This window comes from Cyprinus carpio, chromosome A13, assembly GCF_018340385.1.
Source record: "Cyprinus carpio isolate SPL01 chromosome A13, ASM1834038v1, whole genome shotgun sequence".
Lineage (NCBI taxonomy): Eukaryota > Metazoa > Chordata > Actinopteri > Cypriniformes > Cyprinidae > Cyprinus > Cyprinus carpio.
This window is the reverse complement of record NC_056584.1, coordinates 27314918-27327537: the sequence shown is the minus strand read 5'-3', so window position 1 is coordinate 27327537 and position 12620 is coordinate 27314918. Positions and strand designations below refer to the sequence as shown.

The 12620-nt window shown below is 36.1% G+C and overlaps 2 protein-coding genes across 6 annotated transcripts in view; one reads left to right on the top strand and one right to left on the bottom strand.

Moving 5' to 3' along the window:
• The window catches only part of LOC109072757 (B-cell linker protein-like), a 39951-nt gene extending 35890 nt beyond the window's left edge, over window positions 1-4061 (top strand). For all 5 annotated transcript variants that reach the window (XM_042769559.1, XM_042769560.1, XM_042769562.1 and 2 more), the window contains 6 exons: window positions 277-367; window positions 459-490; window positions 741-790; window positions 976-1059; window positions 1779-1933; window positions 3452-4061. In XM_042769559.1, coding sequence (XP_042625493.1) covers window positions 277-367; window positions 459-490; window positions 741-790; window positions 976-1059; window positions 1779-1933; window positions 3452-3569 — 530 coding nt within the window. In that variant the 3' untranslated portion in view covers window positions 3570-4061. The remainder of the gene's footprint in view (window positions 1-276; window positions 368-458; window positions 491-740; window positions 791-975; window positions 1060-1778; window positions 1934-3451) is intronic.
• A 1591-nt stretch (window positions 4062-5652) lies between these two features.
• On the bottom strand, window positions 5653-12116 carry LOC109072772 (zinc finger protein 518A-like). Its single transcript, XM_042769558.1, has 3 exons — window positions 11818-12116; window positions 7847-9697; window positions 5653-6467 (listed from the first exon to the last, which is right to left on the bottom strand). The coding sequence occupies exons 2-3, from the start codon at window positions 9678-9680 to the stop codon at window positions 5722-5724; spliced, it is 2580 nt and encodes an 859-aa protein (XP_042625492.1). The 5' UTR covers window positions 9681-9697; window positions 11818-12116; the 3' UTR covers window positions 5653-5721.
• Between the last annotated feature and the right edge of the window lie 504 nt (window positions 12117-12620).

Genomic DNA, 12620 nt, shown 5'->3' with positions numbered 1-12620 from the left:
TGCACGTTTCTGATGCAGTATTCAGCAAATGAAGCTGTTTTATAATGCACAATTTAGCAGATCCATACATGCATGCTCGCATACAGAAAATTAGCATACTGCTCTAGTAGTACTAGAATAGTAGTATGCTATTCTGAATAAAGCCAATGACTTATAGATGTGACCTACATGAGAGTTTCCTGCACATTTATAAAGAGCAATTTTAACTATGACCTTGTATTGTTTTAGAGTACATTTTAAAGTTGCCTATTAACAATTGCATGATCTTTGTTATAGCCACACCGATTAAAACAACACCAGTAACTATACCACGAAGCTCACCAGACACCATGCCGAGCCCATCAGCAACAGGGTTCCATCGAGCCAAGTGAACAACAGTTTCCTTTTCTCCTCTAGGCATAAGCTATCAGAACTTTATGAGCAGAAGAACTAAACTACAGTCTCCTTTTCTGTTACAGGATGCCTCTGCCTCGGCAGCTTCCCCCACAGAGTAAGATTCATGCCTTTTCAGTTTGCAATGGACACGTTTTTTATTTGGGGACACAATTTCTGGCAACATTGTTGACTTGACAGACACTATTGGAAGAGATCTGAACTGAGCTGGACAGTGACATCACTGATGAACTGACTGTTGTCTATTGTCCTCTTGCATTATCAGCACACGTTTTTCCTGTTTAACACTGTAAAGTCTTGATGAATTTCTTTTCTAGCTGTTGATTGGTATTATTTTATTTCCACAGGCAGAGGGACGTTGCCTTCAGACAGCAGATCAGCTAGAGATGCTGAAGAGGTGATTGCAATTACTGACTTCCCTTTAAATGTGTTTACATTTTTCATTTATAGGGTTTGGCTCTGAGAGAAAATGAAAAATGCATGTTTGTGTGTCTCAGTTCGCAGCATAACTACTATAATCAAGAACATCCCAGCATGCACTTACAGTGTCTGTCAGTCTAACTATCCTGTTCTCTCACACAGGAAGCTGGTGTGTATAAAAAGGTTTGGTATGCAAGCAGCTGTGACCGCAAGACAGCAGAGGACGCTCTCATACGCTCAGCTAAGGCACGTCAGACCTGCACCAAACTTAACATCTAGTGCAGTTTTATGCAAAATGTTTCAGTGCAAACATTTCAATCAAATGTAATTCATTCAGTATTTCATACCTTTAACCCACGAGGGAAAATCATCCCACGGCAACAGTTTAAAACCAGCCCAATTTCCATGGAAAAAAATCATTCAATATGCTTTACGAGGGAAAATCATCCCACGGCAACAGTTTAAAACCAGCCCAATTTCCATGGAAAAAAATCATTCAATATGCTTTAGTAAAACCATGGTTACATTTCATAAGGGACTGCCAGTAGCAGGCTGTTGCACACATAAAATGCAACCTTTTTATTCTGACCGTGTATTATTCATATTGACATTACAGAATAGAACAAAAATCATTCAATATGCTTTGTTCATATGTTATATATTGAAATTTTATTTGTGCTAATTGTGTTTAAAATGCATTAACCTAAACTGAAAAAATTGTGTTTGAAATGATTTTTGTTTTAATTGTGTTAAAAATGAATTAACATGATCTTTGGTAACTAATGTAGTGGTGCTTGCAACGCCAAGTTCATGGGTTCGATTCCCAGGCAATGCATGAGCTGATAAAGTGATTAAAAGTAATGTAAGCTGCTTAGGATAAAGCATCTGCCAAATGCATAAATGTAAATATCATTCTATCTCTGCTTGAGATGTTATGCTTATATCTTTGTCTGATTTGATTTCAGGACGGCTCTTTTCTGCTCAGGAAGAGCTCTGGTGTGGACGCACAGCAGCCGTACACCCTGGTGGTGTTTTACAACAGTCGAGTTTACAACATCCCTGTCCGCTACATCACTTCCACCAAGCAGTATGCTTTGGGGAAAGAAAAACAAGGAGAGGAGGTAAAAACAGACATGGATTTGGCCCAAAAGTATTTGAATACTTACTTTACATTTGAAAATTAAAATGTTGTCATTACTTACTCAATCTAAACTCAATAATATTTAATTAATGCTCTTACAACATTCAAAAAAGTGTGACTTAAGTCTTTCCGGTGTCTATGGAAGCTTGCTTCCGCCATGCGTGGAATAAATATAAAAAAAGTCTCGTAATCTCGTAATTCTGATGTTTTTTCTCAGAAATCTAAGTTTACATCTTGCAATTCTGAAAACAGAGGAAAAAAAGGAAAAAACGTTATTGCATCTTTATATCTCACAATTCTGACTTTTTTCCAGTAGTCATATAAACTCAAGAATTGAGAGAAAAAAGCCTGAATTGTGAGATATAAACTTGTGTGCAATATTTATAATTTTGATTTTTATTTTTTATAAATATGATTTTATTTATCTAGATTTTTTTTTTAGGTGGTTTTTATTTATGAAGTTAAGAACTATTTTCTAAATAAGCAACAAAAAGGTGATATTAATTTTATATCAAAAGCGCAAAAGAATTTAATATTGAGTGAGTTACATGATGCCTGTTTTTTTTTTTTAGAATGTAGCTGAGTCAATGAATCCCTTTAAAACAGAGATAATTCATAGTTATACAGTAAGGTCAAATAATTATGCTTTTAATGTTTTTAAAAGAGCCTGCATTTTTTGATACAAAAACTATAAAAAAACAGTATAAAGTTTTTTTGAATCTACTTTAAAAAAAATAATTTATTCCTGTAGATGCAAAATCAGCATCATTACTCCAGCCTTCAGTGTCACATGTAACATCCAGTCTATCAACATGATCATTTAGAAATCATTCTGATATTCTGATTTATTAGTGAGTGTTGGAAACAGTTTCTGCTGTCTAATATATTTTGAATAAAAGGTTTAAAAAGAACTGCATTTACGGTTTAATTTCTAATAATAACTTTACTAATTTATTTAACACATCCTTGCTGAATAAAAGTATTGAGTAAAAAAAAAATTTGACGACCCCATTTTTGACCAGTAGTGTATATTGTTATTACAAAATATTTAAAAACACATGGCTTTTTTTTTTTTTTTTTTTTTTTAACTTTTATTCATCAAAGTATCCAACGAAAATAGAAAAAAATAAGCAGCCGAACTGTTTCCAACTTTGATAATGAATCATCAATTAGAATGATCTAAAGGATCTGTGAATGAAGCTTTGCATCACAGAAATAAATGATAATTAAAAGCTCAATTATTTTTGTAAAAACAGAGACTACTTTTTTTCTGTATTTTTGATCAAATAAATGCAGGCTTGATGAGCAGAAGAAACTTGTATTTTTGAAACATTAAAAATAGTAATGTTTCCAAACTTTTGACCTGTACTGTATATATACAAACTGATTTATGAAATAAAAAAGTCACAGAAAAACAAGCTTCCATAGGTGTCACTGCATGAGATGAAAAGAGGTAGAAGTCAGCTGTCAATCACTAAACTCTCCTCTCTCACTCTCGCGTTTCAGCAGCGTCTCAGACATCGTTGAGAACCACCAGAAGAATCCTCTAGTGCTGGTCGACTCACAGAGCAACACCAAAGACTACACCAAACTCAGACACGCAGTCAAGCCTTGAGGCAGCTGTGAAACTCAAGACATTCATGACAAATATAACTGCATTGAGAGGGTGCTGACATTCATTCAACTGTGTGGTAGTGTCACATTTACCTTAATACAGGATGGAAACAGATACGCTTGCAAAGCTGGGACTTGCTGCTACTTTTATAACTTATTTAGCCGAATGACATGTGATATTTTTATTCTGACGGTGACAAAAGTATGTTGCGCATTTAAAAATACAGCATAAGAGAATGCGTTCTGTGCAAACCACCCCGAAAAACAGGGAGAAGAGCAATGTTATATAAAGATATACACACATATGGTACAGTTTATACATGTTTATGGGTGTATGATTACGTGTTTTGTATTACAAAGTGTATTGAGTAAAAAAAAAAATTTTTAAATTTAATTAAAGCGATTGTTTTTATGTATTATGTTGTGTAAAATTATAATGATTTGCACTGTACAACCCTAAATATTTGCATAAAGGGGAATATTTGTCACGTGGGTACTGTGTTTTATCTGTTTTTTTTTTTTTTTTTTATATATGTATTATACAAACATTTGTACACTAGAGAGGTCATACACAAGTACAGATTTATATTAAAGAAATCATTTACAAGCTTCCCCTGTTTTAATGCCTTTTGAAATCTTGCAAGTAAAAAAATAAGATACAAATATTCTTTAAAGCTACTTTACAGCAGTATGTCATCTAAAACTAGTTAAAAACAAGGCATAAATAAAAATATTTTCTACCACATAGAGGCTACAGTTGGTTCTGTGGCAGTAATTGTTCTGTAATTTCATTTACATCACTTTTTAAGTTGCAATTACAGGCGAAATCATGTACTGTACGTCACCACAAATTTAGTATTTGCCAGATGTGAATAAATGCTAAATAAATGCTTGTTTTCTCTAGCAGTGGTTTTAAACTTCCAGATCATCTATTAAGTTGATTTTTGTGAATTATAGTCTTTTATCTAAAATGGCATTATATTTTTGTAATATAAATTTTTCAGTATACAAGTGAAGCTGTTAAAAACACGCCGCTACACATTAAGTCAGTCTGATATGCTTTTTCTTAAAGAGCTACATGTACCTCAGACAAAAAAAAAAAATTCAAAATAATTATATTTTTTTATTTATTGATAGCTCCAGAGGTTTTTTGATGAGGCACTTCTACAATACAGCAATGCAAGGTGTCATTCACAGCTGTTAGTGTTTAAACACAGTGTTTAAACTTCTACACAAACATAAGAGAGACTCGTTTACTTTGGTTTCAAGTGAAGTGGATCACAGACCTGGAATAAAGACCATCTTTAAATATCTAGGGAAATTCACACCAATATTAAGTGCCTGAGTCGCAGTGCAATCATCAAGCGAGGGTCTCGTTTTTACCTGGTGAAAATAAACTCAAGAAATTATTATTCTGATCAGATTACACTGATCTGGAAAAACCTTTGGCTTCATAAATGGGAATAAAAATAGTTTTTGGAAAATTCTCACCAAAACATCACAGTTGCAACATTTTTTATCCGTGGATAATACAATCTGATAAATGCAAGGTAAGTAATTCAAACTCTTAATCAAACCCATGTGACTTTACTGCATGCTGAAAAAATAAATATAGACAATTCTCATAAATACAAAACATAATTGCAATTCTCTTGCATACAGGTGTAGTTTAAACTAATGCTAAATATACCGGCAGATGTGTAGCCTCCTAGAAAAGACGATTTCTGTAAACATTTCAGTCACAAAGCCTTATGAGAGATGATTAGTAAAGCAACAAAGTATAGTAAAGGTTAAACGACACACGCCCTAGTTTTAAACATCAAAAATAAAGCAATAAAATAATGCAAAACTACATAAAGTATTAAGACAAACTGATGTTGAGTGGAATATTACAATATCACCTGAGGTCTCTGCAGTAATCTCACACAATCTGAGATGGCTTTGGTCAGACCGTATCAAAACACAGTGATTTTTTAATCTATTATGTAATGCACTGCACGTTTTCACAGTGTGGAAAGAAATAAATAATGCTTCCTCGTGTCAACTTGAAGAGTCAATCGATTTTTAATGTATTAGATATTTTTGTGCTGTATTTTTCTCACCCTGAGATGTGCACAGTAACCCTGATTCTTCACAGCATGATCAATGCATTTCTATCTGTTGAAGAGCTGGTTCCAGCCTCTGGTTGCTTCCGTTAGATGTCTTTGTCCGTGTCCCACCCAGGCTTCCTGGTTTGTGAAAAGCCGCCCGCAGAACCAGCATCTAAACGTCGGCTGCAGCACGATGCTCTCCGACACTGTTGGTACTACAGTGTACTTTCTTCCACACACTCTTCTGAGCCTCAGTTTCAGGCTGAACCGTTCTTTAACTGTCCCGTTTGGCCATTCTCTCCTGCGGTGGGACGTGTGGCAACTGGCGTCGAGATTATGGCGAAAGGCGTCGCAGTTAGACTCGGAAAGAGCTCGGACAGTTTTACGAGAAAGTACGACGCGCTGCACATTTCCTTTGTGCTTGTGAACGGCTTTCATGATGTTTGTGACCTCGGGGATATCGGTGTCGGGATGGTTGAGAACGATGACCGGCTGGTTGTCGCGTGGGATTTTAACGGATTGCGAGGAGCTGTAGGGAATCAGTCGAAGGGTCGCCGGAGCGTCTCGAGGCACCGGCTCCCAGAAGAGGACGGAGGCGCTGATGTCTTCTGACTGCTTCAGGGATTTAGTGATGGGAGAGACAGCCGAGGACGTTTCTCCCATGCGCTTTCTGTTCAGCGATGCCTGACTCGGGCCGACTGACTCGCTGGATCCAGAGGCTGATGCTGGTACAGATGTGGAAGAGTTTGAATCATCAGGCAGGAGAGAGAAGATGCTGGCTCTGACCGGATCAGATCGCTGGCTTGTACCTGATCAAAACATGAAGCAGAAGAGCAACAAACATGCTTAAGAATGTTTTAACGAAATATATCTGAAAGCAAATACTGTATTTCTATTTTAATGATGTTAACAAAGCTAAACTTGTATTATTTTAATTAGTATATTTTAATTCTTGCATTGAATGCTTTGTGGCAACAATATACTTTAAATCTTGGATAATGGTCACCATTAGCCATTTCAAATAAAACATTAAAAAAAAAGCAAAAAAAAAAAAAAAGGCTGTGTAATTTTTTTTTTTTTTATATTGTGATTGGTTCTGAGTCATGTCTATGGAAGCCCGTTTCTGCCACTGAATAAAAAATAAAAAAGGTAATTGCGACTTTTTATCTCACAATTCAGACTTTTTTTCTCATAATTGCATGATATAAACTTCCAGTTGTGTGTCATTAAGTCAGAATTGCGAGTTATAAACTACTTATTGCGAGATATAAAGTCAGAAATGCGAGATATAGTCACAATTGCGAGTTATAGGGTCAGAATTGCGAGGAAAAAGTCAGAATTGTGAGTTTTTATCTCACAATTTTGACTTTATATCTCGCAACTGTTACCTTATATCTCACAATTCTGACTTTATAACTGGCAATTAAGAGTTTATATCTCGCAATTAGGAGTTTATATCTCACAATTCTGACTTTATGACTCGCAATTAAGAGTTTATATCTCGCAATTATGACTTTATAACTCTGAGATAAAAAGTCGTAATAACCGGGTGGAAACGGGGTTCCATACATGTCAGATAAATACATAAACCTGAAGAAATATTTTGATAATGTTTTTTAAAACATTTTTAATTACTATCTTTTGCGTTAAAGTATTACATAAATTTTTAAAAATTACTTGCATTAAATATTTTTAATCTTTGTGTCTACAATAGATTGGTTAGAAAGGTAACCGAGCCTTTTCAGAGTACATACATGAAAAATGCCTTTAAAAAATTTTCATAATAATTATTTAAGAATTATCATTTATTTCAAATATTTAAAACATTCACACATATTGTGAATATATCATTTCAATTTTTTTGTATTATTACTTATTAATAATTATTAATTATTATTCCAAATATATATTGTACTTCAAATATAAAATGTTTCAAATAACGTCAGAAAGATGAAAACAAAGCTTTTTTATAGCAGTTAGCTATAGATACATATCTATGATAAGGTTCTCAAATGATTAATTTTTGTAAGATCACAATTTTTTTTTTCTTTACCATATGTAGAACTATCTAGCATTAATGATAAACTAAATCAGCTGCTAATGACTATTGCGTCATACATGTGAATAACTAGGTTTGCACAGTGAACTATATGGCGAAAACACAACAAGTACATTTGAACATGCTTACCTCCAGCGCATGTTAAATCTTTCAGACGTTCATCAGAGCTGCTGTGTGGAGATAACGTCCGATCCAGTAAATGGATGGCTGTTGTTAAAGGCAGCTCAACCACTGTGTGAAGCAGGTCTGGAGCGCTGCGGCTTTCTACTGGGACCACAGAATCTCTGGGGTCCTTGTTGTTTGTGCATTCGTCAGCATTGCCATGGAATAACAGGCCCCCGGCTTCACTCTGACACAAAGACTCAGTCCAATCCTTCAGGGGAGATCTAGAGGACGGACTCACGCAATCAAACCCAGAGATGGAGCATGTGTTCGGCTGATGGTGAACGCAGTTTGAATCTAGTGCAAGACTGTGTTCTTCGTCAAACACAGTTGTAAGGAGTCGTGAACTACACCTTTCTTCCGAAGAACCTGTATCCGAGGTCAGATCACTATGGCATCCTGAATCTCCTTGGCATGCGGTCAAGTTTTCCTCGGATTCACTGAGAGCTTTGTCTTGGCAGTCTTTTGCTCTTTTTGCACGGGGACTTTGAATATGTGAATTACGGTTGGGTGCATGTTCCTGATTGTTGCATCCATCGGTTTGTTGGCTTTGTATCCTCTCAACCACCGAAGACAAAAAGTCCCGCTGAGCTACACATCGTCCCTGCTTCTTTCTTTGGGACGAAGACCTTCTAGAAGTCACCTGAGAATGGTTTCCTGAGGCATTAGCGGTTGAAGTATCATTGGATTCTTCTTGCCGATTGGCAGGTTTCACAGTGTGAGCATCCTTCGAAACGTCTCGCTTGTTTGAAGGAATGACTTTGAGAACTAAATGCTTTTTGCCGTCCATCGTCTTGAACCCGACCACCTTTGTAGTGCAATCCGGGGGAACGGATATATGGTTCTTCTCCATGAGTCCGCTTAGCTTATCTTTCCCAGTGTGTGGCGTGGCACATCGCTTCGGGTTCGTTTGTGACGGATGGGGTGTTGTCGCCGCTTGCTCGCATCTGAGAGACGCAGGCCAGTTTCGACCACTACAAACGGTCCTCTCGAGAAACTGCTGCGTTTCCGCTAAGGTCTTCTCTGGATCCAGCAAGACGCCGTGGTCGTCCAGTAGACCGGGTGTGGAGAACGGAAGCAATGGGGACGTCCACTGGGGTTCTGGTTTTGGAAGTAAGAACTTTAACTCTTGGGACAGGTTATTGTCTTGCTTGACGTGTGCCCGCTTTCTCCACCAATTTCTGCGGCTCCACCTTTGACGGCACGCAGCGGCCATGTGCTGTAAGAGATCGTTTTTCTGTGCATTGCCATTAGTAATGCAACACGAGTGACACACAAACTGCTCAATCTCCTGGATGGAGAGTTTGCACTTCGGACAGTGGTATTGACCGTTTAGAGCATGGTGAGTTTGACAATGTTTGATCAGTTGGGGAAGCGTTCGCTGGACGTCGTCATCACAAATCTCACAAGCGAACAAACAATCCTCGTGCTGCATTCGGTGCTGCTGAAGCGTAGTGAACTCTGGCGTGGAGAAACCGCACATGTTGCATGGAAACATCGGTGGGCTTCCTTCGCCTCCGTGGGCGATCTTAAAATGCATTGTTAATTCGCCGGGTCTGAAGGAGACGCCGTCGTTGCACGAGGAGCAGGTGAAGGTGTTCGCCGCATTAAGACGTCGAGGCCATTTCTTGGACTTCTCTGTTACTTTCCATCCACATGCCGTGACATTCTTCTCCTGTTTCACAGTGTTTCGTTCAGTAGGGAATGAAAAAGAGGTCCTCCTGAGACGCAGGCGTTTATGCCAAATGCCTCTCTTTTCATTCCCAACCTGAGCGTCAGGGTTGGCACTGACCCCATTCATACTGGATGTACAGAGCCCTATACAAGACAAGGGAAATTTGAGCTTTTAGATAGAACATGCTCAAAACTCAATAATCAATACAAAAAAGTAACATCATAATTAATAACCAACGTCATTATATTTTCACCAATGTTTCTGGTTGCAGTACTGTATGAGCGATACACGGTAAAAATGATTTTCTAACTTGGTATTTTGTCTTGTTTTACATTATAAATATCTTAAAATTCTTAAATCAAGATACATTTACTTGAGAAGGAAAATTACTTAAGAATTTAAATCTTGATTTCTAAAAAATGTATAAAAATAAAGTGAATGTATGGTTTAAATAAGGAAAAATAATCTTGTTGGTTTTTTTTACCCCATTGGCAGAAATATTTTCTTGTTTTAAGCATAAACACACTTAATTTTGATACATTTTTCAGAAAGCAAGACGTCACATCTCAAGTCAGTTATACTGAAAACAGGACAAAATACTGGATAAGAAAAAAGCCTTAGGATATTAAGCCTTGTTTTCTAAAAAATGTATCAAAATTAAGTGAATTTATGCTTAAAACAAGAGAAAATATCTGTCAGTGGGGTAAGAAAAAAAATCTTGTTTTGCGTTTGAATGAAGTTTTTTCTGACCCCGTCGACAGATATATTTTTGTTTCTTTGTTTTAAGCATAAACTCACTTTTTTTTGATACATTTTTCAGAAAACGTCACTTTGCCTCTCAAGCAAATGTAACTTGACTCACGAATATTTAGACATTTATACTGAAAGCAAGACATGAATACTAGATAGGTTTATTTTCTGACCACAACATTTTTTTAAGCATAAAAACATACTCAATTTTGATACATAAATTTAAAAAAAAAAAAAAAGATCTTAAGTCATTTTGCATCGCAAATAAATGTATGTTGATTAAAGAATATTTAGATACTTATACTGAAAGCAACATAAGAATACAGAGCGAGAAAATATTTTTTTTCCCAGTGCATACAGTACACATATATTTTGTGAGAACTAATTTTCTCTTGTAATGCTGAGTAATTATTGTAATGCATGCTGTGTAAGCTATCTAATGACATTAAACTGAATTATCAACTAGTGTTTATGATCAAAATCTCACAATAACACTGTCACATACACTGTATGTATATCAAAAATGGCTTTGAAAACCGCTGGCCTTCTTCTTCATATAACCTTCACTTCGTTACCTTAAACCAGACTACAACATCTTTATTACAATTCAGTTCAATTAATACAATTCAATATGTCTGAATTAACCTGTTTTTAAGTGTGCATTCAATACTCTGTACTATTACCATGATTTTTGAACATGGTATCATGATAGTATATTTTCTATTACATTTATTATGTGTACTCAGACACATATGTTTACATTTTAACCATCGTTCCTTAACTTTATTCTTATGATCACTTTCTGGTTTAGGGGTTAGTTTAAAGCAATTTACTGCTTATATGTGTAACAAATAAAGTGCTAAGGGTTTCTGAACATGTACCATGGTAATACCACGGTATTCTATTCTTTGCAATACCTTGTAAATTCCATTGTAATGTCTTTCAATCCCATGGTACACATCAAAGTATTACCATCACTGTACCATGGTTTTGTATTGCTTTATAAGCATAGTTTTACTACATGAGTGTTTAAAAGTTTTCTCGCATCTCACATCTTTCCACACACACATGCATACGTACCCATGAAACTTAACAGGCACAAAATGTAAGTAAGTAATCAAATATAATCCGCTGGCATACTAAGCATGCACCTTGAGTTGAACAAGTTGAATAAAGTAACGTTACAATCAGTCTGCACCTGTGGTTCAGTCGCCTGTGTCACAATGCAATGAACGTGTTATAAAGTTTTACAAACGTTTTAGAACAAGCTTAATGCAATGCAATGTAAAATGCAATGCGATTGAGTTCACTTCAGCAACTGTGCAGTCTTGCTTTTGTAAAGTTTACCGACAAACATGTTTCAAACTGCTATATCTTGCATGCCATTATGCGCGCGCGACATTACGTTTCCGCTTATACAGCTATAGTTCTCCTTCAAAGCCAAAGTGTATGTAGTGCATATGTGAAAACGCATACAAGTGCATGTAAAAGTGTAAAAGGCGATCAGACTCACAGCGCTTTTCCGCCTCTCGTCCAACCAGAATCAGTCAACAGCGCACGGCAGCCATGACAGTTCAATCCGGGGACAACAGCAGCTCAAGCCCATGACAAGAATGGATTACCTGCATGCCACATCATACTAATGTCTAATTGCATTGTCTAAATTGCATGCATTGCATCGATTTATTAATGCGTAGCTGTATGCTTTCAGTTCGCGAAACAAGCTTTCTTTTATTAATGCAACAGATTTGATGTGCACAGAAAAGTAGAGCCCTAAGAAGACAGCATGTGCTTCCTCTTTCAACACACACCATTCAGCACTGTTTATAACGACTATATAGAGGCACACAGCTCTTATCTGGTGAGACGTTTGTTACATGAATGAGAATGTGAGAAAAGAAGAAAAACACTCACACGTTCTAACAATGTAGAAATTATTTGTTATTTTTACTTCATTTAAACCTATATCTATACTTTTTTGTAATTGTTATTAAGTCAATAAAGAGTTAGGTCACAGAAAACCAAACAAATCTAAAATTGAGATCTCAAAATGTCATGACAGTTATTTACTGATAATAATGTCTTTTCATGTGCATTGCTGTACACTGCAATTTCCTACCATTTCCATCCTGTAGAATATTTCAGTTTGGTGTTGGTTAAATTTATAGTTTATATTCTTGGTTTCTATTTTTTGGTTAAATATATTAAATATTTAGTGTTTGTTTGTGGTTTTTTTTTTTATCTATAGTACCACTCCTGCTTCCAATGTATAAAACACATATGATTTCTTTATTGTTGTACTTTTATGGCCAAATT

What these genes read in the sequence shown, in the direction of transcription:
- LOC109072772 (XM_042769558.1), bottom strand. Translation starts at nt 9,680, where the DNA reads ATGAATGGGGTCAGTGCCAACCCTGACGCTCAGGTTGGGAATGAAAAG. An exon ending in AGATTTAACATGCGCTGGAG is followed by an intron (nt 6,468 to 7,846) that starts GTAAGCATGTTC and finishes TGTTTTGATCAG; the next exon opens with GTACAAGCCAGCGATCTGAT.